General features: G+C 35.7%; 1 protein-coding gene across 1 annotated transcript; it reads right to left on the reverse strand.

The window, feature by feature from the left end:
* Window positions 1–27,074, reverse strand: FBXO36 (F-box protein 36). Its single transcript, XM_009694832.1, has 4 exons — window positions 27,045–27,074; window positions 9,240–9,348; window positions 4,107–4,279; window positions 1–192 (listed from the first exon to the last, which is right to left on the reverse strand). Exons 1-4 carry the CDS (start codon window positions 27,072–27,074, stop codon window positions 1–3), a joined length of 504 nt encoding a protein of 167 aa, XP_009693134.1.
* Window positions 27,075–27,093: the final 19 nt, after the last annotated feature.

The raw sequence follows: 27,093 nt of genomic DNA on the forward strand, positions 1-27,093 counted from the left end.
TTATTCAGTTAGTTTTTTGTTCTGAGCATCTTGTTTCTGCCTCCTCCTTCGGAGCTGCAGCTGTAACTGAAGTCTGTTTGTAAAGAAGAATTTTTTCCATCCCATTTCCTGTGCAAGTTCTTTGATTTCAGGTGTAATTGTGTCACACAAGTTCTCCACAATATTTTCCCATAGCGCGTTACTGTTACATATCTAGTTGTAAGAGAAAGTAGAGGCTTAAAATCATAATTTGTCTTACTCATTGCTGATTATTTTACTCCACAAAATGTGTTTAGACAACGCAGACACTTTGTATGAAGGTCACTTGCAGTGCAAGCTGCCCACCTATCTTGAAGGACGCAGCATTATTTAAAACTCACAGTGACATCAGTGGAAGTTTTGCCCATTGTTGCCAACAGAAGATACTGCATGTTCTGTGAAAAATTTGAGAAGCTTCTTTTGGTATGGTATCAAAGGCCTTTCTGCCACACTAAAAGCAGCTGTAATGCCACATGCTTGCCTGGTATGTAATTCATACAGCCCCACTGAAATCAGTGAAGCTGTGTAAGATTATGCCAAAGAACTTGTCAGGATGTAGAAATCACATCACAAATACAAATCTGTTTTCAAGGTAGGTAAAAGCAGCAAATTGCTTTTGGACTTATAGCAGAAATGCAATTTTAGGAAGCTTTCAAAAGCACTGTAAGGATTAAGCCTGTTTCTCAGGAGATGCTTCCCTCTTTCAGAATGACTCTGTAAACAGAATCAGGTGGAAATATTATAAATGGGAAGAAAACAATGATGTAATTTGATAGATGACGGAACCATCACAAAAGATGAATTAGGAAGATACTCTCTGTCTTTGTATGTTATCTACCCATTGTAAGTTATACAAGAGCATAGTAACACTGATTCTTCCGCCAAATGTTCCACTTTTCTAAATGTGCAATTGCAGGGACCTAAGTGGAGTTGTACTAGATTACTGTGATGCAAGTGGCTGGTATGTCCGTCACAAGTAGTAACAGAAATAGAAAAGCAAAAGGCCTGGTATAACTTCTGTTACATACAGCTGGTGTCGCTGGATACCTTAAACTATTCAAATTACTGACTACAGCAAAGCTGCATCAGAGTATGCATGGTCCTATTTTTGTTGTTCTTGAATTGTGACAGTGATCATACTGCAGGCACACACAACATGCTAGCTTATTTTTGCACATGAAAAGCAGGGATTATTGGGGCAAAATTGCTGTAGAAGTCCTGACATGAAAATACATGTATTTTTAAAGTTTTCTTTAATTTCTGCTTGCTCTCTGTCTCTCACCATTCTGCCGCTCCTATGAAAAACAGACACCATTAAGTTAAAAATAGTGGAGACAGGTTTTTAGTATCCTACTTTTATATTTCCGAACACATTGTTCTATTAAAAAAAAAATACAGAAAGAACAAAAAGATAATCCCTGTCATTATTATGGTTTTCTTCCCGTGCCACCGGCTTCCGAATTGCGCAATAACAAGCCGGCGCCGCGTTCCGTAAAAAAAAAAGCCCCGGCCCGCCCCGCGCCCCGCAGCCCCACCGCCTCTTGCGCTGGGAACCTGGCTCCCTCTGGCGGGAGCGCCTCCCTCCAGCCCGCAGAGAGCGGTAGTTTTCTTTCGGCAGTTTAATTGTGCCTCTTTTGGCTAGCTAAAGACCTTGTACAAAATAAACTAAACGAATCCTATCCTGAACTTGTGCTGGGAGGCATCACAATATAGCAGTCTGCTGAAAAAGTATTTGGAAAACTCGACAGTGCTCGAACGGTGGTGTCCACGTTAGGACTTCCCTCACAATACTTAAAAATAGTACCGAGTGAAAATTTACAATACTTTGAAATGCATGTTGAAAGTATCTGAATACTCTGGAGAACAGGATTTATGCTTAGAACGACACAGTCAGAGAAATGCCATGCTTTGGGTAACAAATGAAAATACCCTTTTAGTTCAGCCTACGAGGATGCATTGCACAGGGCAGACAGAGCCTTTCACGCTCTGCTTTTCAGTCCTGAGCGCAGAGATTGTTCTATTTTTCCCTATTTGAAAATCTGAATATGCTATTTTATAATTCCACAGAGAGTAGCATTCCAGCCTATGCATAAATTACTCTGGAAATGAAAATTCATAGTATTGGGGAAAATTTTTCAATCCTTAAAAATACTGCTGAAATGACAGAAAGAGAGCATGGCATTACTAGTTGTAACAGGTTATTTCATCATGCCAGAATCCTATCTTTATTATTATACAACTTAATTCCTTCTAGAGTTTCCTTAATTTCCAGAACATCCAAGGTTTTGTGTTAAATTAGTGAAAAGTTTACTGCCCTCCACAGTACCTCATCCCACTCCACTCACACTCTGCAAATGACAGATGGATTCCAAATATACTAATAAATCATTTCCTGACCTCCCTTCTATGCATTCTCTTCCTCTCCTTTAGTTGTTTTTATTATTTTGTCCTCTACCGGATGTTTTCCAGTCACAATATCAACTGTTTTATCTTCAGTTGATAAAATAAAAGCCCAGAACTCAGCAAGCTTATCTACTTCTATCCGCTCTTCATCTCTAAAGTCATGACATGCTCTATTTTACTATCTTGCCCTTTTCTCCTGTGCTTTCTTTACACCGTCTCCTATTTTTGTGCTCACTAGAACTCACTCTTGCTCAAGCATCTATAATGTCTTTGTGGCCACACCATGGGAACAGCAGTACAGTCATGTCCTCTTGAACTGTCAGCAGTCTTCCATGGAACTTTTCTTGAAATCTTGGGCCACATAGCCTCAAAATAATACAAACCCTGTGAGTAATCTTATCCTGATACATTTGGAGATTTACTCCGCACCACAGACATGTCCTGTTCTCCAACCTAAAAGGTTAATCTGTCTCTCTGAAGTCTTTCAGAGAGTATCTAGCTGTCACATCAGACTCAAGATGACTAAACCTGTTTTCATCTTCCTCCTAAGGTCTCACCATTAGTTACATTTTCAGTAACTGTACAACGCATAACTTGACAGGCTTCATTCTAGACTCCTACAGCACCCCTGGGGATGAGAATCAAGTTATTTTTCTCTTTAATATGCTTATCTTCCTATTTTTCATAAGCTAACCCCCTTTTCTCCCTCTACCTAAGTTACTGCAGCAGACTTTTCTCAGGCTCTGACTGGCATAGAAAATGAAATGTTGCGGTATTCAGACCCACAAAAATAAGCTTCCTAGATCACAGCTCTGAACATATTATCTTTCCACTGCTCCAATTACCTGAACCTGCACAGACCAGGAAGTTGGAATAGATGACGTCTCAAAGGCCTTTCCAACACAGCCTAAGTTATCCTATGACTTTTCTGCGTTTGCACCAACAGGTTGGCCCTCATTCTCGTGGGACTTCCAGGCTATCATTCCCTATTTGTTACCCTCATTCAGTACCAAGAGGCTACCCTTAGCTTCAATCAGCCAATAGCGGCAACTTCTGTTATTTGCTCTTTAAAGTTTCAATTCAACATGTTCATGCTATTTCCCATACTTTTCCCAACCTGATAGTTGGAAAGAGCTTTCTAGCAAGCAAGCATAATGTCATCTCTTTCTCTTCCAGTGTTTCTTACAGTTCCTTGCTGCGAGGTCTACAAAAAATCTTTAAAAAACCCCCTCTTTCCTTGTGCTCTTTTCTTTTGTCTAAGACTTAAAATGTAAGCTCTCTAGGAATGGCAATGACGTTGTTTGTTAATGAGTCTTGCATAAGGGGATCCTGGCCCATGGCTGAAGTTTTTAGACATTACAATAATACAAATCACAATGCAAAGCACAGGTTTTACATCTCAACTAGTTAATCCTGGAAGTACTGCGTAATACCCAATCATGGGTTACAATGGAATTAGCTGGATCATTGTGTTTATTATATGCAACAGAAGTTTGCAGGATAAGCACAGTATTGCACCCATTCATTTTTTTTGTATACAGACGATTAATTTATTGTCTCAAACTTTAAGTAAAGCAGACAGATTGATGATTATATTAAACACGACGTGAATCAAACCCAACATGCTGCACAGCAAAGCTAACAATTTTAAAATATTTTATAATGTTTTTCTTTTTTTTTTTTACCATTTCAAATCCGTGTGAAACTTGAGAAAGCCTGGTAATACCTTCAAGCTCCAGAAAGGAAATGATGTACAGGAGCAATGGGACAGGAAGCCGTTCCAGGAAGTCACAGTTACGTCGGCACAGACTGAGGACATGTTCCAGAACTTTGGCACCAAATACTATAGCAATCTGAACTGTGATTAAAAAAAACAACAAAGCAAACAAAAGACCCCCAAAAAACCCAAGAGACAACAGATTTGTAAAAGCCTGACATTTCTTCCCAATGATCCCAATGATCCCACATTATTCAGATACATCTTAAAAAAAAAAAAATCAGAAAAGTCAGCTCAATATTTTTGATGTTTTCCTGAGAAAATTATGTATAATATCTTATACTGAACATTAGTAATTTAGAGCATTTCAATTCATCTTAAGGGGTGCTAGTGACATCCAGGAAGTCTGCGCAGTAAAACAAAGTTTTAGTTAAAAACCTGTACATTGTCTAGTATACAGCAAACTCATCTCAGCTGAGGAACATTAAAACAGCAGCAAAGCAGAACTGAAACTTGCCCAGATCCATTTTGTCCACTTTCCCACGTACATATATACTTATTTACATAAAGACTGTGCTATTTATTTAGGAGGAGGTTAGTAAAACAAATAAAAATGGTACTTCAGTTGTATGCTTTGGGGAAAATAATGATGTCTCTGACATTAAGAGTCCCTGTAGTTCTGCTTCTTATCTTATGTAGGTACAGTTAAACCTCTAAAATGAAACTGAAGACAGTTATCTTCTACAGGGACATAATATTTTTTGACTCATTCCCTTTGTGATCCAGCACAACACTGAATTCTTTTTCTATAGATCTGCTACTTAGTGAGCTACTCCCCATCCTGCATCATACAGATGATTATTTCTGCTTCAGTGTCCAACTTGGAACTTGGCCTTTTGAATTTAACATTGTTTCTTCTTTTTTAACATTCTTCTTCTATTTTGTCAAATTGCTTTAATAAAAATACTAGCTCTTTATAAAATAGGATCCTGAACTCAATTTGCAACACTTCTAATGAATGATCAGTGGTAAATTTTGGAGCTGCAGGTTGTTTCCTAAGATCTGATGACATGAATGCAGTCATCCACATATGTAAAGGACTTTTCTTTTTTCCCCCTTTTCTTTTCATACAGGGACACAGGGATCAAAATTTAAATTGTAAGCAGAATTACAACTGTTTGTATTATGAAATTATTCTAATGCATCCAAAGTGGGGTTTTTTGTTGTTGTTTTGGGGATTTTTTGTTTTTTAAACCAACTAGAGTCTATCTTCTCATGTATGTTAAAGCCATAAAAGGAGAGACAAACAGAATCATGGAAGTTGAAACTATACTGACTACAGGCAGTAAGTACATCCAATTTTGATGCAGCAGTTTTCCTTCCAAAATATTTTGTAAGATTAGTTACAAAACTCAAGCTTATGTGAATACATTTGAAAGAGCTTTCCAAATGACAAGATTTCACTGCTAAGATGTTAAGACTTTAATTTCTTTTTGTTCCAAATATTCCTAAGGTAATTACGTAGAAGGAAGGTATCACCTTATCTTCCTTCCTGTCTTTGGGTAGATGGCCCAATACTGTTCCAGCTTTCTTTTCTGTTGCTATATTATACTGCAAGCAAAACCAGTTTGCTGCTGGTTCTCATTTGCTTTTTTGATTTCCAAGCATCTCAGTTCTATACAGTTGGTAATTTTCCTCAAATTCCTTGTGCAAGTAGAAAAATGATCTACAGTGTCAACTAAAAACTGTCTAGCTGATCTAATTCAAGCTGATATGCAAGAATGATCCAAATCTTCGCATACTAGGAATGACGATGAGAATGTTTGTAGTGTCCATCTATTTCACGTTGAATGATTAAGCAGGCTGCTTCATGAACATTTGCTGCTCCTTGAGTTTTTCTTGAAAATTATTTATTTATAGAAATAATAATGTGACCTGGATTGGCTGTTTTAAAATATATTTAGCCGTATTTATCTTGCTTTATAAATGTATCTGCAGCTAATGATGAACAAACCATGATACTGAACTTCAGGTTTTCTGTGAAATTTTCATCCTGTGAGTGCTGGATACTCTACTTGATGACTTGTACTATTTGTTCATGCATCCAAAAAAATGTAAATACACCTCTCTTCTCTTGCCCTACACTATCATCAATTCATTTTCCATCTTTGCAAAACCATAATGAAAATCTAGGTATATACAAAATCTTGCTCTTCCCTCTTGGCTCCATCGAGATTATGGAAAGAAACTAATGATACCTTACTTCACTGTCCAAAAAAGAAAAGAAAACATTTCAAAACAAACATGGATGTTTACAGTTGTATGGTAGTTAATATAAATTTATTAAAAATATTAATGCTTATTATAACATGTTTACTTCTTCAGTTTTCTGTTGGATGCTTCAAATGCCTCTATGGGATATTGATAAAATGTTTCATCTGCAGGGAGACTATTCTTCTTATGCCCAGTAGAAATAATCTAAGCACACACCTCCCTTTTTTTTTTTTCTTCTTTTTTTTTAAACAAATTTTTTCTAAAAATCTCCAACTATATGAAAACAAATAAAATCTTAGGAATGAGAACTAGGAGATAATAACAGGAATTACTAATACTTAACAACAGATAAATATTTTGCTGGTAGAGGTGTACCAAATATTTAGCAGCAAACCATGGGTCTGGTGAGGAGTCTTTTATGTGAACCCTCACTTGACAAAAATTCAGTAAAGATAACTAGAATATTATTCCAGTATATATACTTGTGGAGAATTATGGAAAAAACAAAACAAAACAAACGTGTGAATACTTCAGAGAACAGCAGCAAAGCTCCTCTTAAGAGGAGGTGAGGAGGAAGTGTAAAACCATCTGATTGTTTGTGAGAAGTTGTATTGTTATATCGATATTATTTCTGTCCATAGCTCTTGCTGTTCCACACATAGTAATTTATATTCGTAATACTTCTACTCATGTTAGCATTTTTCTGAAAGCAAAACACTTTATTTTTATACTAAAAATTGACTCAAAACCAGAGGGGAAAACCCCATGTATGACTTTAAAGATAATTTTAAAAGGAGGAAGAAATGACTGAACGTTAGGAAAGAATGGCAACTGCGGCTTTCAATACTTCCCGTAGGATAGGAAACCTCTGAACCACCAATAACACTTTTTAAGAAAAAGCAGGCAGATCTTATTTGTAACCTACTGAGAACACACAGGATAACAGTAGAAAACTGCATGTTAACAATAATTTAACTATTTTAATCATTGTACCCAGGTAATGTAAAACAGATGTTTTATTGTGACATTATATTAATATCAAATGCCACAGGAAAATCTTACAGTATAAGCAATGAGAAAAAAAAAAAGCTAAAATCCTCACTAATATATATTCACATATCAAATCTACTTTTATGAGGTAAATAAAAAATAAATTAAAATTAAAATTTTAAAATAAACGCACTAAAACCTATTGCCAAAATTCAGCTATAAATTCTATGTAATTCTGGGAAAAAAATTATAGAAGATCACTTCTTTGAAAGCTCAAGTTTATAAAAATTGATAATCAATTTTGTCAAATTAAAATGTGGTGCAACTCTTTGCCTCCACTAACCAGATGATTATAAACACCTACTGCAAAAAAGCATAGCATATTTAAAGACTCCCTGAGCACTAGCCAAATTCTACAGGCAGTCCATTTACTATTGTTTCATGATAAATTCATTCCCCTTCTAGTCAAAACAAGTAGCAATAACTGCAATTAAAGACTTGTTTTGTTACGAACTGTGAGTCCCAATTGAAACTTTCTCCATGGTTTGTGTGTATACCCAGTCACTTAAGCTCAGAATGTGCAGTCTTTCAATCAGTGGAGTACTAACAGCAGTCACTTGCAGTCTCCCTGTCCAACTGCCTAAAGAAGTGTTATTATTTCAATCAAATTTACTTGAAATTAGTCAGTTACAATGGGGATCAGAAACACAAACCTAAACATAGAAATGCAGACCACACTAATTCACTAGGGCTAAAAATCTCTTGCTTGTGCTGTAGGAAGCATTAGATTTTAATAAGCAAAGCATAGGAAACACATGTTGGTCTTATTTCAGACCCTAAATGAAAATACACTCAAGTTTACTTTTGAAAACAGAGTATTGGGGCAAATTTTCTTGAGAAAAGTTTTACCCTCTCCCCTACCACCTGAGATTCATATACTTCTTGGGAAGGCATACTTTCTCTGCCTAGGTGTAAATAAGATCATGTCTACCAAAGCTGTTGATGAGGAAAACAGGAGTTCATTTGGAAATGACAAGTTCAGCATAAAAATAGGATAAATATGAAGTCACATCTGTAACTAAATTTTTTTTATGTCTGTACATAATCAGAATACAAGAGCAGCTTATTTAAAAAAAGAAAAAAAAAATCTCACCAGTGCAAGGTGTTTGAGTACTACCTAGTCTCTGGGGCTACAAAAGCCTCAGATCTCAATCCAGTCCCTGCAGATGCAGTTATGAAGTTCTCAGTTTTCAGACCAGGTCACTCAGCTATTCACTGCAGTTCCTGAATTAATGTGTCTTTGCCTTAGTATTTTGAGAAGACTGTTTTCTCTGTGAGCCATGACCAACTGTATCTTGTGACATGACATCTCTTAAAACTAATCCATTACTGAAAACCAAGATTGTAAGAAGATGCAGAGCAATTACTACTTGGGACACATAGTCCCATGGAACTTTGGGAAAAAGTATAATTATTTCAGATCTTCTCAGGTGGCTCATGACATGGCCATAAAAATAAATGTGCTGGCACAGAGCATTATAGGGACTGAGTTATTAGCAATAAAAATATTGCTTTCTGGCCTATTTTGTTGCCAATACCTCTGTCATTGTCTTATAATGAAACTATCGATGTTCCTGAGATTTATCCTGTATTTACATTTACTGTCATGTCTTTTTGTTTTTCCAGTATTCTTACATTAATTTACATTAATAAATTCATACAGAAAAGCCTGTTAGCCAAAGCAATCACATCTTTCATGGAAGTTATTACAGATCAATATTGCTAGATTATTCCATTATATGCCACAGCAAATTTGTAATTATTATTGTCATCTTACTGTGAAGAGATGAATCATCCAAAAAATCCTCCCGGGATTCTTTAATTTCTCCAGGTCTTGATTCACGAAATTCATTCCTAAGTGAGATTTTCCACCACCTGAAAATTACCTACAATTGTGGAAGAAGAAAAAGAAAAAAGGAAGAAGAGATTAATATCAAGAACCATGAGATAAATACATTGCTAAGATTCAGGACTCCAGTTGTGTAAATATTACTACATTCCCAAAACAAAGTTATCATAAGAGATCAGACCATGGTTAGATTACCAGTGGTCCTACAACATGCTTCAAAGTACAATAAACATCCCATAATGCACCTAGACAAGTGTGAAATATTTTTAAATACAAAGAAAATGTTTCCCAACCTCGGTGTGCAAATTGTTCATAGAAATTAAAACTTGTTTAATGCCACCTCAACTTGCAAAACTATAAACATTTTCTTTTTGTTTTTAACTTAGTTGCAGAAACACAATTCCTCAGGCATTAAATTATGTGGTTAAGTAGAAATACCCATTGAACTGCTCAGGCATTCAAAAGTGGCAGTATTAGAAGTTAAACTGTCATTTTAACATTTTGTTAAAATCAAAACTAATAGGACAGTTCACAGCTCAGCACTTAGCCTGTCTGAAAACAGCTCTCCAGAAGTACACATTCAACTCACATTTTCAGAGTCAGAAAAATAAGAGAAAGCCTGCATTACAAAGCATGCAATTGAGACAAAGGATTAATATGAATAGTAAATTATGTAGCTATGAAATAACAGAGAACAAGTGGCCCTATCAGTAATTTTCCCAGAGTTCTCTTAAAATATTACATATGTGCTTGAACAGTGTGTCAGCTTTTAATATTGACTTTTGTTTTGTTGCTGTCACAGCTGGGTCTACAGGTGGAGAGGAAAGTCATAATCACGTCTCCTCCTTCACACAACCTGTCAGCAAAGATCACACTCTAAGCCAAAAGTAGGATTCAGTTGCTGTTGTAGGCAAGGTTAAAAAAATAATCTTGTAATTTTACTAATATTAATCTGTTTTATTTCCTTCCATTTCATTGAGAAAAGCAAGGATTTTACATTGTTATATGTATGGGTGGATTCCTGACACACCGAGCAATAAAACTGACAAATGAGAGTATTAGCGAGGTGTATGTTTATAAACAAATACACCTGTATATAAAAAATACACTCCATAGAGTCTTATTTTTTCTATTGGCATATAGAAAAGGAAAATTAAAAGCAAGCCTTGAGTTAACTGTCAACAAGCCACAGAAGACTACTCACATATACAACACACAGTTAAATTTACTATTACCAATCTTAGATCTGACAACAATGGTTTACATCTCTCAACATGAAATTTAACTTTAGATCTCTCTGGTATTTCACAGTGTCAAAACATAGATTTTAAAGTTCAGAATAATTAAGTATTTGTAACTCCCAATGAGTTGCATTCACTTTCATCATTAATTTTTGAATTAAAGCTCAGATTCCAGACAATCTGCTAAGGCAGGCCCACACCAATCATTTCTGTATTTTTCAAGTCTTGCTTGCATCTTGTTGATATCTCATATACAGAAACAATAAGTAAGTCTGAATAAAGGCTTAACTTCTACATTTGAATGTCAAATACAGCCACCTAAAATGTATAATTTTGATGTTTACTGTGGCTAATATATCATTACAGGGGGTAATTGGAATTACTAAGTTATATTTCTGATAGCATACATACAAACTAGCTTCAATTAACTCTCAGGCATACATGCAGTATGCTGTAAAATAATCCTTGTTATGTAAATAAAAGAAAAAACATCCTACTCAGTTGCATAAGTTCATTCCTATTTTACAATGACACACACAACCGTTATTCCTTTGCAGTGAAACAGTTGCCTCTTTGAAGGGAAAAAACCCCATTCATCCAATCTGCATTCTGCAATTTAATATATGAAATATAAATTACACCAATGAAACATTTTATAATAGCAAAGTTAACATTTCTGTAACGTACATGCACAGTATCGACCACCACGTTGCTAAAATACCACCACTTAATATACTAGTGGTAATATGAGGATTCAATGCAAAAGAGGTTATAAACCACTTGTCATTCTGCTTCAGTGATGATCTTACTATCTGGGAAGGTTTTAGAACTAGTATGTTTGTAGCTCACCATGGGGATAATAGGACAGCGAATGCTGTACTGTACTTCCAAAAGCTCTTTTTATCTCTAGCAATGTAGGGAGAATCAGCATGTAAGGCTACTTCCATTCTTATTTGCGGAAAACATGAGGTGAGAATAAAGTCAGAACAAAACTGATATGCAAACGGAGAGAGAAAAGACATCTTTCTACGTGTTCCGCAGCTTGCATACCCTTCAAAATGGTATGCAAGAATACAGTATATCATAGGGAAAAAAAAATTGTTAAAGGAGAAAAGAAATCTGGTTATTAGGCTTTCTGTCAGCCTTTTCATGTTACTGTTGGAAGTGACTTTGTTTAAAACAAAACAAAACCAAAAAAAAAAAACAAACACCCACAAAAAAAACCCCAAACCCCCAACAAACCCCAAAACCACCCAACAAAAACACCCTTTCTTGGCATGGAAATGCCAAGTGTAACTGAAAAAGAAAACAGCCACCTGCTCCCAAAACCACTTACCAAAATGATGAACGATGACTGTTGCTTTTCAACTTTTGAACTTTAATACCTAACAACATTCCTCAGATTAATTTTCTGTATAACCTTATAGATTTAACTACACACAAATTTAGACGTCTAATTCTTAAAAAAAAGCAGAACCATGTTGCACAACAGATTACAATATGAGGTGATCTGTTATAAAATACATTAATAAATACTTTTCAGTCTGATATATACAGTACAATAAAATTAAGTGTATACAGACAGCACACGCTTCCCCAAATTTTGCACCGGTGTAAGCAAGATGAACTTTTCACAGTAAGTACTCTATACATTTTTTGTTCAGTATTTTGTGTGTATGAGTGAATTTATCTATAATAAAAGTTTATGTATACACATAGGTGTACAAGAACATATTTAATCCAAACACTAGTGTGTGCATACGTGTATAGACTCTTGAATAAGATTTTATCTTTATGCAATCCAACCAACCCTAAAATGGAACACTAATACTTTATGAATGAAATATCTCTGTCCTATTTTTAAAGCAATTACAGTAGCTCTTTTAACATGGCTATAAAAATTTACTTTCTTGTAGTATTGTTGTACAATTATAAATTCCAAAGCATTTTAATACTAACTTCAAAAACTTAAAAAAATTACAGAAATACATATTTCAATTATGTCTCCTTTTCTTAACTGTTATACTAGGAAGCACACTGCAACAGAACTATCTGCCAGAATGGGAAGATCAGGCCAACGCGCAGAGGCACAGGAAAAGTAAAATAGTCAAGTAATTGTATTAAGCGCCACTGTGTATTTTCTAAACATTATTCTTTGAGTTACAGTGAAACAAACCATCAATAGCACTATTGCATTTAAAAACTTCCTTATGTACATATACCCAGGATAAACTACAGTTACCTTGGTAATTTGTTAGCATGTGGTTATTTCAAAGAAAAATATTGCATGGATTTTGTAATACCTATACTTTTTGCATAGATTAAAAAGATGAAGAATGAAAAGTATCACAAGTGCATCCTGGTTACCATGGACACATTTCATTCTCGACATTATTTGGAGGTTCAAGTGTTCAAGCAATTAACTACCACATTACTTACTCCATTGACACTTCTTCATGAGAAAAGAGAGAAGAGGAAAGGAGGAGCAGAACCAAATCTAAACAGCAGCAACCAGCCAAGGCTTCAGATAAAAAGTCATAGCAATTTTTTAAACAAATACAGCGACTAAAATATTTAAGTGAAAATTAGCAACAAATAAACTATTTAGGAAGTATCTATTGTCAAAATTAATCTGGACTGTAGATTACCAGAAGCATAGTGCTATTTACATTGTATGAGAAAATAATATTTGAAGTTTGTCATATGGTGAGCTGTCTTTTAAGGATGCTGGGCTCAACCTTTCCTTAATTTAATCTCTCTCGGAAGTTATAGAACTAGAGACAAGCCTCACATGACAGACTCATACTGTACAATGAGAAACCTCTGAGGGAAGCTGAAGAAAGATAGCATGAATTGTGAAGCCCTGTTATAAAGGCATGTATGAGAAACTGTTTCCTTCTCCAATATACATTTTTAGGATTTCAAACTTCTTCAGACTCAGCTTTCTGCTTTGCTTAAAACTAGTAACTCAAAATATAATTTCTCAGGTTACAGGTTATTTGGAGATTAATTTTCCCTATTTTTCTCTTAAATTGTTTGACTTGAAATAGTTAAACATTCATTGGAGGAGGAAGGTGACTCCAGAATCTAGATAATAGTGATTGCTGAGATCTAGGAGATCTAGATTCAAACATTTTCCTCTGTCCCAGGTGAATGGCCTAAATCCCCAGTCTTTTTAGCCTTGGATTTGGCCTGAGCTCTCATTCCCCTGTGCAGTGAAGGAGCCATTGTGTCTTCTACTGAAAAAAGCCATCACATTCTCAGTTGGTCTCAGTGACTTTACCTCTACTAAATATCTTCTCCCAGGCTGTTTTATCCCATATTCTGTTATTTTTCCACAGATTTTTTTTTTAAAAAAATCAATCTCTACTTTTGGCTGCGTTTTCTGGATTGGAGGAGACTATAAAAATTTCTGTTGCCTTACTATTTGAATTCAAAAGTCAGAGTATTCAAATGCTTCTATCCCTCATTTTATCTTCATTTTCTCTTGCAGAATATTGCTACATTTTTGCTACAATTTCAAATAAATCTATTATTTTTAAAGCATTCCATTTTCATGCACCTCAGCATAGAAATCACCTATTTCACCCTCACATAAATCTTTACAAAATAAAAGTGGAATAAATATCAGCATTACTGAAACATCTTCAAGGAGATAACTATAAAATAGATGTCTCTAAAGCTATGATCTGTATACCTAAATATCTTTCAGTTAATTGACTGCTGAAGCCAGAATCAGGTAATCTGTTGCCTAAGAGTTTGTAAACCTAAGCTTAATTTCCAAGCCATGAAGTAAAATGCCTTCACTAGATACATATATATATATATATATAAATTCTGAAATTAACTAGCACAGTGAAAACTACCAGTTTACCTGCTTCCTTCATCTCTCCAGTCCCTGTTAATGTAGATGCAACTTATAAAAAGGCACTCCTTCTGTCATAGCTTTTTTTACTCTTATTCTAACATAGTCACATCTAATTGAGAAGCTGATACTATAGTACTGTAAAGTTTTTCACGCAGCTGCACCTACATCCACACTACAGCTTTGACTGCAGAAGTAATAAAGGAAAATTTGAACACGAAAACAGAAATCTTTAGGCCTAGACAGAGCTACACTCATTTTGCAAGTGAATGAGGCTTAGGCTTCTAGGTCACTTTAAAAAAATGCAAAATAGGTACCTTAAAATTTTACTCAATTTTCACCATGAGGCAACCATGTATTATATCTAAACTATGGAACCAAGTAGCACCAACAACACACAAGTATTTGCAAAAGAACTGAAAGAAAATATTAAATAACTTTATAAAGAGCTAGACTGAGGCTATCCTTAATGCACTGACACTGAGGCAGCTAAAGCAAATGCTATTTTGATCCCTGTGGGATAAGCTGCTGAAGAACAGTAACACACATGGGCAATTGTTTCATGTAAGGCTACTAATGGCATATCGTGATTTACTTAAAGGCAAGAATGCAGATCTTGTGGAACTGAAGAATTTGTTAAGTCTCCTGTTTTCCTTCTGCCTCCAAACCCAGTTATATTCTTGGCAAAGAAAAAGATACCCTCTGTTTAAATAAATATTCCCGCTGTGCCTTCATACAACATAACAAGCAACATATAGGTATCTCACAAGACGTTGTGAAATAGTTAAAGAAATTGATAGTTACACAGATGACGTTTAACAAGTATTACCAAATACTTATACCATGATCTTGGCACAGTTACATAGCAACATTGTTATAATTTCCTCACTCCCTCTACACAAAAGAAAATGGCATTCCCTCTCACGTTTAAGTCAGTTAATGATGGCTACATAAAAATCTTGCAAAAGTTAAAAAGCTCTTTCATATCCAATGCTTGCAGTAAGTTTTTTGTTTTTTGTTTTTTTTTTTTTGTTTTTTTTTTTTTTTTTTAATTTAGGGTTGCCCTAAGCTCTGCAATCAGAGAGGCACCTTTTGCCAGTTTTATGGAATTCCGTCAGTATCTCAATCTGAACACCGAGGTTTCTCTTTCGTGGCCTACCAGCTGACTTTTCAGAGCCTTGCTATCATGTTGTATGGAATTTTTTGGCAAGGATGATCACCTGAGGACACTTACAGGAAAATCCAAACTTTTGCCCAACCATGCTTCTATAATATATATGGATATAAGGTAAATGCTCAGCTGGCTATTTCAGTTCTTTCTAACTATAAGAATACGGAGAAAAGCCAGCAGAGGATGAGGATGGATGGCCTACTGTACACCAGCATTACCTCATAGTGTTTAGCTTGACCTAGAGTGTAAAAAGAAGAATTCACAAGGAATTCACCGTCCATCAGGAAAAACAGTTATTTCCACCTTTCTTATTCCATGATAGAGTGAGATTTAAAAACCAAAACCCAAATAAAACTCTTAATACACGTTTTTAAGTCTGCCTTATTTTGGAGATTTTGGGTTGCTGTAATAAACATCAGAGCTGAAAAGCAGGTATAATCACCCGTTGCTATTGAGGATGGATATCTTCCGTCTTTATCTTCTAAGCAACAACAGAAAAACAGCTTAATTTTATAATTGGGCTTTAAGGTCATAAACATGAATAGCTTAATAGAAAACAAAATGCTCCAAAACTACTGCTAAAATATTTATCTAAACACTTCAGATAAAGCAAAAAAACCCGTTTGCATTAAACTATTAGCTCCACATCATACAATTTCACCAGTACTATCCTGAAAGTGATTACTGCTCACACCTGATTAAAGAATTTGTTTGTTTACCAATGAAAAACAGAATAACAGAAGACTCCTTATAACACATTGTGGCTTTAGATCCATCTCCTTAACCTGATCATTCTGCTATTATAGTTTAAAAACTGATTTATGTTTTAATGGACATACTGGTGAGTCTTGCAAGATGTTCAGAGAAAAAACAACACTGTACGAGACAGGTAGAAGGAGACAATACAGTAATATTTTACTCTGCTTTTCCCAATGGATATTGCTATGAAAATAGTTGTAACTGAAGGGGATAATATACAACAAGTTAAACAACTTAACCAGCAAGACCACTCTCCCTCCTAAGTACACTACACCAACAGAAAGCCTTAACACATTCACCAATTAAATTAAGTCTCCAACTGTGCCAGCAGCTTTTATTGCTGCTATACAGTAACTTCTCAAATACTCTTTTACTTTCTGCCCGGCTACTCAGGGACAATGTCCCACCTGTCCTTTGACTAATTAAGTAGTATCAGTACTGTTACTCATATATATTCGTGCCTCCTGCCATTTATAACAGGTTTCTATTAAAAAAAAAAAAAAGACTGGTTGATCTGGATTACATGACCATCGTACAGTTCACTGTTATTTCTTCTTTTTGATATACTGAAAATATACTGAAATTCACGTACAATAAAACTCTTCAGTTTATTGAAGTATATAGAACACATTTGAGTTAAAATTAGAATATTTATAATGCACTTAAGACCTACTTAAATTACTTCTAGGGTAAATCTCAAGGCGGTGAGGAATAGTCACATAATGCTGTTAAGGTACAACACATATGAACTACAGACCTGCATGTTTCTTTGGAAAGATCCAGAAAGTAGTAATGCCTCTCTAGCCTTTACAGCTTGCAGAACGTAACAAACCAACTGTGCTACTTCCATCACAACCACTTTCTTTAACAAACATCCAGTGGTCTTAATTACAAAACTCCACAAACTATTTCATAACTACTACAATATATAGCACATTTCCCCTGGTTTTGGAGAAAGATGGATTCAGGAAGGGTTGTGTGATTTGAAGTTTTTAATGATACAGAGAGATGGAAGTACAGAAGAAAACAGAGTTGATTGTTATAATTGCTTCATTTTGTTTTTTTTTTTTTTAAATAAAGCCTTTATTTTTCTGCTTGATTTTGAACATTTGCAATTAAAGCTGTTACTTTGCTACGATTGGCCAAAGGAGATTATTTTGAGACTCTTGATTTGGTTAATTTGCAAGAATGTGAACAGTGTACACTAGCAAATGCAGCCTGGCAGAATGAACTACACTGGTTTTGGGAGGTTGTGTTTGTGTGTGTGTGTGTGCATGTGTATAGGGGCGTCTGTGTGGGGTGTGTGAGAAATAATACTTGTGTACCTCAAAATTGCTGGTAGGTTTTTACCTGCTCCATTGGATAAGGACGTAAAATGGAGTATCAACAGGTTGCAGTTAATGAAGCCTTCATTTGTTTAGGGTTCCCAGAAGCCTTTGAAGGAAAACTTTCTAGGAGTAAGAACAAAAAATGAACCACATCTGGGTGCAACAGTGTAAGAGTTCACCAAACTGAAATGAAACTAAACCCATGCAGTGATGCCATTCTACTCTTCAGGCATGCACAATATGAAATCAAATAGGTACTAGTTGCTGCCTGTTATGTCTGTGAAATTGGATGCTTTTTGCTCTTCCTCTGGCAAATTATTACCTTTTTTCCAAACTTAAAGTAGGGCTTACAATACCTGTGCTTCATTTGACAATTGCTACAAAATTCTATGTTTGCATTTGCTACAGTACAGGAAGTTATACAAATTACTATTTTGTCTACACTGATAGGATCACATCTGTACAGGATAGTAGTTTCCTTCTCATGTGCACTCATGAGGGAAAAAAAAATCAGGTCTCTCTGGCATTTATTAGACATAGTCCATTTTTCAATCTTTCTATGGGCTGTCCAGTTCAGATATGTCAGAGAGTCTGAAATGCAAAACCTAACACGCTGTGCTAAGGAAACTGTTCTACAACGAAAAAAAAATTCTCTCAGATCACCAGGTTAAAATTTTGGACAGTAGTGTGTATTTGAAAGTTTGTACAGATTGTTCTCAGGATCACAATAGTCATCACGCAAGCCCACATACTTCCCTCCCCTACATCTGCTTTGGTTTTGGAGAAAAAAGAATAATTACTATTAATAGCAAGAAAAGATAAATCAATTTAGTTAGCAAACAAAAATAAAACAGTGACTGCAGTAGAGTACAACTGTAAAGACAATGGCATATGGAAAGAAAGATGACTTCCTGATGTCAATGCAAACTGTTTCGTAAGTTGCTGTTAACAAATATTTCAAGTGCATGGAGAAGAAAAGAAATGCCACAATTCCAAAATTTCATATGTAGCAACTACAAAGCTGTTGATTTTTCCCCCACTTCTCTCATACACAGAACATCAACCCACTTAAGCTAAGGGATTAGCTCTGCATGTGTGTATGTGCATGTGCATGACTACCAAAGGCTTCCACTTAAAGTATCCGAAAAACATTTTAGTAAAATATGGGAAGAAGATGGAATAAAAAGCTTGGAAAAAATAATTTTCCTTTGGGGAATGCAGCCATTATGTTCGAGCAAGGAATCTGCTGCCCTGCCATGGTCTCTTCCCTTCCTCTCAGTTACATACCTGGTTTACTCCTACATTAGTATCTTTCCTCATTAGTTTTCCTAGAGCTTGCAAGGGGGTGGTGGTGGCGGGGAAGAGGCAAGAAAAAAAAGCTAAAGGCCTTTATCACAGAGGCTTACAGCACAGGTGCTTTGGAGGCCAACTTCTACCTTTATACAGACTTGTGCACACACATCAGAGGAAACAATATAAGAGGAGAAGAGTGAGAGACAATGCAGAAGGGAGGGGGCTATGTGCTGAGGGGAAAGCAACACTATCAGAGGGAATAAAAAATTACTCTTGAGGATCAGAGTCTTCCAATTATGAGCATGATACTTGCCATTTATTAACGTGATTAAACAGGCAGACCTAGATAAGACTGCCACAAAGAGATTATTCCACTATTTAACAGAACAAAGGATGCTAGCTAAGTGCAAGACATAACATTCCTTTCTAGATGGATAAGACACTGACAGGTTTCTTTCAAAACCATTTCTTTTAGTTTTGTCTTCCTTACTTCAGTTTCAAGGTCTCCTTGTTACAATTTCAGGTCTAGTCTATGCTTTAAATTTTTTCTGGTTTTGTGTTCTGGGTTTTTTTTTCATTATCTTTAATGTACCTTAATTGAAATTGATATGAGAATATTCCAATGCATCTTCAAACAATACCTCAACCACTATTGAAAAAGGAATTTTATAAGCCCACATGACAGTACAGAATTATCATAGGGTCACAAACAACTGAACTTCACAAAGTAATAACCACTTAAGGACTCAATATCAGTTATATATCTAATTTTAAATTCATAAATGAACATTTCACATGGTTAAGCATTTAGTAACGCTTGTGGGGAAAAATCCCCAAACAACAGCCCCCAAAATGAGAGAATTGAGTCCTTTGGGAAGGAAAAAAACCCACCACTTATATTGCTGTATGTGATGCCTTCTGCAGGGAAACCTCGATCCACCAATAAGGAAAGCCTTGAAATTGCTGCTGCAACACATCACAAATTGCATTTCAGTTGATACAAGTCTGAATTTTCCTATGTCAGTTGGGTTCTTGTGCTGGATTGCATCTTCAGTATTGCAGCATGACCAAAGAATTCCCAAATCTTCCCCAAAACCTTATGGCTAAGATCTAGCAACTGCACACAACCAGAGGTGGTGCATTATGGAAGAAGTGAGAGTTACTATCAGGTATCCAAACTATAAGACAACATCACAACATTGCTAAACCAACGTATTTTAGCTTTGGACACAAACACCTGACAACAATATTAATGTTTTTCCAGTACAGCATTATTCTCCAAGACACACTGTTTCCATTTTCCAAGCAGCTCTACTGTTTACTTAGATACCTGAATTAGAGACAGTGAAAAAGCAAAGATTCCCCTGTGTATCTTCGGCTTAACAAACAATTCTCCTGACAATAATTGCCCAGTACTGTGTGATACCACTACCATGAAAGTGTTCAATTATTTTGGAAATACACTTTTTCAGTATAACAGAGCATTTCTTGAGCTGAAGAAATGCTTCTCTTGAAGTCCTCAAACTATGCTTGACATGATTCTAATTTAAGACAACTAGTTTTATGCAATTAAAGTCCTCAATACAAATAGCTCATAACAAAACTATCATTTTTTAAACCCCCTTTAGAGAAATTTCTGCGCTTTTCTTATTTGTTAAGAACTCAAGTTCTCCCTTTGAAATGTCAAAGCAGAGACTTCAATAGAATTGGTCCAGATAGGCAATGAATGGTGTGGTATCCTCTAGGTTTTAAATGCAAATAAAATGTTATGACCTTGAAAAAGATTCATCTCCCACAGATCTTTACTTAAAAATCAGACTTATCTTGCAAAAAATTGTTTCGTATAACATGAAATTAATTTCAGCTTAATTACTATAATAACATCTGTTAATTTTTTTCCCTCAGTCCATCTGGCTTAAGCGCTTCAAATGGTATCTTCTGTCAATCAAATAGGTTATATATCAAGCATCATCATTAGGACTTAAAAACAAGCCCAAGATACAAAGGTAACACTTAGTTAACTTTATAGTATTATTTTTTGAAATGGCGGAACTATCCTTGCAGGTTTCAATAGCGCCTGAAGGCATTCACAAATGAAAAAACAACTAGACCACAACCAGAAAAACAATCACTTATTAATGTCTCCTAAAATTGAAATGTTATTAAAAACATGAAGATTATTTTTTTTTTTAATTTAGGGTTTATAGAAATCTGACATGGAATCGGGTTGTTTATTGAAAAAAGATTTTTTTGGTTTTTTAAGATTTAAGTGCTATAAGTTCAGAATTTTTACTTACAACTAAAAGAGGCAAAAAACAACTTTATTTTTGAAATTAAAACAATTACAGGACCTTTTAAGAAAATACTGTAGTTCTCAGTATCCAAAATAATACACGGTGCTCAGAATATATTGATTTAATCAGAAACGGATTGAAGATGTAGAAGTGAACACTAAACAATAGGAGCAATGACAGGTAAAGAACAAGAACAGTCATCAGAACTGTTTGCCTAGTTACTTATACTATTTGCTCATCTAGATGTCCTGTATGTATTTGTTAGAGAATCTAGTTGCTGATCTCTGACAAAACATACAATTCTGCAGTTACATATTTGATATCTTGACTATAACAGTTATCTTGACTGTCATATGAGCAGATCATATGTGGAATATTGCACAGAATGACGTTAGTTTTGTATACATACGATGTCTGCCTTTTACGGGTAAGTAGCTAAACATTTTACTAACACGACAAAATCCCCTGATTAGCATAGCATTCATTAAATGGTGACAGATGCTAGTATTAATTACATGTTGAGTGGATCATTTTCCCATTACATTTCTTTTGTTACCAGCCTCATCTTTCTAGTTATCAGCCTGCCCTATAAGCAGATTAAGCACCAGACTTTTTTCTGGGGGGGAGGTAGGGCGTGTCTATATTCCTTGTTTGATCAAAATGAGTGACCGACCTTTTCTACACTACCCCACCATCTGGATTCCTCTCTTGCACTTTTCAAAACCAGTACTTGTCATCTGTTAGACAATTTAGAAGACATTTTATTTTGAAAAGTTATTTGTGTGGCTATCTCAAGTCATCTTATGTTTAACGTTGGAAGCCATATGATTTATTGCTTGCTTTGTACAAACAGATAACATCTATTGTTGTTTGTGACAAACCTTGCCAAATTATAACTGGCATATCACATATTAATTTGGCATTTCAAGAGTAATTGAAAAACATGTACAGTGAAAGGTAGATGGAAAGGCATATGTTAAACAAGTTGCTGAACACGATGTCAGTCTTGAGACAAAAAATATTACAGTCAATATAATATTACATGCGCTCACACAAAACAAAAACCATGCACTGTTCCCATGAATTCTAGCAGGATTCCTAGTACACATTTTATGGTCAAACATGTTTTTCTTTTTAGTATGTTTATCCTCACATATACACCAACTTCTCCTTCATAACAGCTCAAAGCACTCCTGGAAGGGCAAAAACCCCAACAAAACAAGGAAAAAAAAAAGAAATTGAAAAGTACAAGTGGCAAAGTCATTAATTTAGAAATAATTTCTAAATAAATTGAAATAAACTGGAAGTTGACAGAGGAGAAAGACATTGGAATAATAAGTGATCAAAGGATGATCAAGAGTCACTAATGTGATTCTGGTAGAGAAATTTAAATACAATCCTAAAATTTAAGTCACACAGAATTTTCCAGACTATACAAGGAAGTAACAATGACTTTGCACATGGCACTTGTAAGACTATTATTAAGAACAAAAGTTCTAATGGGAAGAAATGCAGTGGAAAGATACTAAAGTGAGGAGGAAGTAGAGTCTGTTTCACAAATAGAGACTGAATAAACAAAACAAACCCTATCAAGAGGGACTATTTATTAAATTTATGTAACATTTTATATATATACATACACACGTATATAACATTGTTACTTACACTCAAGGGCAGTATTCACGCTAAAAGATATCCACACACAAAATAAACTGTAAATTAGTCTGCATAACTGCATTTCTAACCATCAGAGAACAAATGATCTGCAGCAGTTGTTCTGTGTGGAGTAGCAAGGCAAAAAGCCTCACTACCTTTGAAACACATCAAGTCCCATTTATGCTATGAAGATCTATTATGTGACTGGATGAAACAGCAGTAGGGACTAGGACTTGACCTGAAGTCATCTCTTTCAGTCTTATATTTCTGCAGTGGCACTGGTAGATGCCCACACAGGGGAAATATGTGGGGTAACTTTACAAATGCAGGGAAACTATGATTGCAGCCTTAAAACAGCAACTTGAAAGAAAATTCTTTTCACTGATGATTAAAAAGATATCTCCTCCTACACAATCCAACTGGCTGAACTGTATTCCGTGAATACTCACTTATGCATCTGTACCTCTATACAGTCTACTTTTAGAAGAGTTATTTGCAATGATTTACAAGGTTCTCCCCTTCTCCTTACACTTCCTCCTTGAAGTAGCTTATGCAGAAACGAGCTGGTAATCTTCCCTTCTTAACTTTTCAATGGAAGTGCATGCTCACTACTGAGTAGTCAATACCTTTGTTTATAAAGTCCTGATTAATGTCTCTAATTTTGAAATGTAATTGAAATTGAATTTGTATCTGGGATGGAAGCTGTCTCTTGCTGCAAAACAAAAAGTTACCATCAGAGTCTCCCTGTCACATTTTGGATACAAATACATCCACCCAGACAAGTGGGTGTATTTTTAGTTTTTTTTTTTCCCCAACTCCTGCTGCATTTGATTGGTTAGAAGAGTCCCAAGTAGCCTCTGCTTTTGTCTGCTTCCAATATCTTGTTTGTCCACAGCAGGCCCTGCTTTCCTTTTTCCAGGTGTCCTAGTTTCTCTAGATTTGAGTTAAACACAAACAAGCATGCTTAAGTACATCTTGCTATTATTACAATTGACAATACTGAAAGTAATAAATAAATGTTTTCCAATTTATTTTTGCAGTAATAAAATAATTCACATACTTACAGCCGAGGATGTGTGCCCCTGTGGTATCACACTCTAGGTCCTCTTTTTGTCTGTCTTGTCTTCTTTATTTGACTGTTGTCCTATCCTTAGTTTCAGCAAAGTTCTTAGTGTATGCTTAACTCTGCTCTCAGAGATGTTGTTTCTTTTAAATTACAGCCATTCCAGATCATTTATTTTTAGTTATGCAATATACAATAGTTTGGGCCTACTGTACTGATCTTGAGGCAGTAGCAGACTTCAAAAATGCCTTCTGAAGAACATCCCTAATGTATCAGGTTGCATGATGGAAGAAAGGTGTCGATTCCCTAGAATGAGGGAAAAAGCTCAACAGAAGCCACAGACATTCCACATGACTTGTTTGAACACAAAGCCTGCTGCCATGGACTTGTTTTTTCCCCAAGATATGGCCTCCTTGTCCAACTGAATTTTTTTTCCCTAACACATTCCTAAGGCCTTCCGTATTTCTACAGGATTTCTGATTCTATGACAGCCTGACTTGATAGTCAGCTGATACCTGGAAATCCTGGCCGTGAACACAGGTACATACACTCTGGAGCTATATAAGACATGCCTGATAAATTAATAGCTTCATCCTGAAGGAGCTGAATTTACGGCTCATGTAAAGTTCAAGTAGATCATTCGAAGTAGGGCAATGCTCACTGAAATATGGGAGCCTTCATACAAATCCACCATGCAGCCACAAACTCCCTTTTTGTTTTTAAAGAAAAACAATGGACTATTTTGAAACCGCTGACTTCGAAGAATGGGACTATTCAAAGTAGCAAATTTCAGCATTCATGTAACTATGTGCAAGGTTGGAGGCTTAGACTGTAAGGTCTTTCAGGCAATGACTATTATTTATTAGGAGACTGCAAAATAGCATACTGGGAATGTGAACCAACAACTAGGCCTCCTAGATGCTAACACAGTATGGCTAAATATATTTATGTATATTGATGATACATAACTTGGCACATCAGTGATGCATATACCTTCAATTACTATTTTTGACACAGATCTCTCCTCAGAAGATTCCATAGCCTGTAGAAAGGCTAACTAGCACCCAGAAGTTTTACGTATACAGCAGTTAAAACTTCAGAGATTACTTATGTGGAGTTACTTGTTTTCAGCAATAGTGAATTCAAATGTGATTGAATTGGGAAGTTTTGCTGGAATCAGATATATCAGCTTCAGAGGATATAGTGATATACTCAAATACATGTGTTCACTGCATCATACTCAAATGATCTTACCATCATAAAATCAAACCGAAGTTTTTCAAATAATCCAAACTAGTTCTTTTTCAATGACACTAACTTCCTGGTAATGCTTTTGTACAATAAACATTTACAGAGTAATTTTAACTTACTTCCACTGACAGTTACACAGTTCTTTGCACAGTTTATGTTAACTGACTTTGGTTTGTTTTAAGGATGTATTTGGGCAGCTGAAAACAAAACCAAAAATAGATATCTTGAAGTGGTTGACAGGAAACCAATATGAGAACCAAAAAACCCTGAAGATAATAATAATAAGGAACATCTTATTTTTATTATCTGAGTGCAAAAGTGAATGGTAAAAACCTTATAACATTCAGTTACATATTAGTACATGGCACTAATATGATTCCCATGAGGTCAAGGGGAACTGCCCATTACAAGCTACAGAAGAGCGCGTATTTCCCAGCTATTGTGCAGCACTGTAATTACTCTCAATTTTGCTGGAACTCAAAGCTCCCTAACGTTGCCTTGTCAGTTCTACCTTAAAAATTTTTTTTCTGAGGACAACGAAACCACAACCCCTTCTGAAACTGCTAAAGACACTGGTGATTTAAAAAGAAAACGTTGGCACCAGAGACCAAAAGAAGGAGCATAAAATATACAGAACACAGACCATTTGGAATTGCAGGTGAACTTCAGTTTGTCACCTTTCCTTGCCTCTAATTTCTCAATTATAAACCTGACAATTCCCTCATCCCTGGAAGAAAATATGTTCACTATTTCAGTTTACTTTGGGAAAACAAAACAAAATCTTCCTCCTAGTTTCAATATATGTTGTTTTTTTGTTCCAGTGAGACATTTTAAAAACTTTCTCAGAAAATTTTTTGAAACTTCACAACTTGTAAATCATCCAGCCTGAGACAAGTATCTATGTTCATCTCTTCTACGTACAAAGTCAACCCTGTCAAAAATAGGTCTAAATGAAACAAAAATAATAGAAGATTTGCATTTTTATTTCATAACCTTACAAACTCATAATCAGATTTGTTAAATCTCATTAATTTACTGTCAAATATTCCTCATTGATGATTGCTATTAGATTATTCTGAAAAGTGTTCATGTACCACATTTTGCAGCATATTAAAAAAAAAAAAAGTTCAAATAATCATCTCTTCCAGGATATTTAGCATTGCTTATTTCCCTGATTGGAAAATCAGTTATGTCCAGAGCCATAAGGCAGGACACCTAGACATCCTCAGGTACCATATGGAAAATACATAGAGTCTTCCCATTCCCAGATGGGCAGTTCAATTTTCTTTTCCTGGAATAAGATGTCAGACTATTGGTTCACCCTGCCTTAAGTCTAGTCACTCTGACAGCGCAGCTAAACTTGTCTTTCCTTAAGAGAAATACTGCGATGTTGCTTAAGGATTTGTTATTTATTTACTTTAAATGTTAGCATCTCATTTATTTGTGAGGCATTTCTGAGAGTAGACTTCAGTTTGTTTTAAGGTTGCAAAATCACAGATGTGCATATACTTCTTCGCAAGGCTACTAACTCACGGTTTTGAAGGATTTTGTTTTCCCCCCTTCATCTAGTCCTCAGCCAGAGCCCCTTCCCACAGCCTTGGGGCACTCTAGGTAGAAGGCATCTCCCACAGACAGAGGCTCCTCGTCCAGACACGCTTTTATCTATACTAGGAAATAACCCTTTTTGGTAGCAAACCCTTACCTGCTCCCAGCCACTTACCGACACCACATCCCAAGGCTGCAGCGAGGCTTTCCCAGCCCTCAGGAGGCCAAAACGGCAGCACTTCCCGGCGGCGCCTCCCGAGTCGCTACCCGGCAGCGGTAAGAGGCGACCCCCGGCATGGCGCTGCGAGCCCCTCCA

The sequence above is a fragment of the Cariama cristata genome, unplaced genomic scaffold (assembly GCF_000690535.1).
Source record: "Cariama cristata isolate BGI_N322 unplaced genomic scaffold, ASM69053v1 scaffold30042, whole genome shotgun sequence".
Taxonomy (NCBI): domain Eukaryota; kingdom Metazoa; phylum Chordata; class Aves; order Cariamiformes; family Cariamidae; genus Cariama; species Cariama cristata.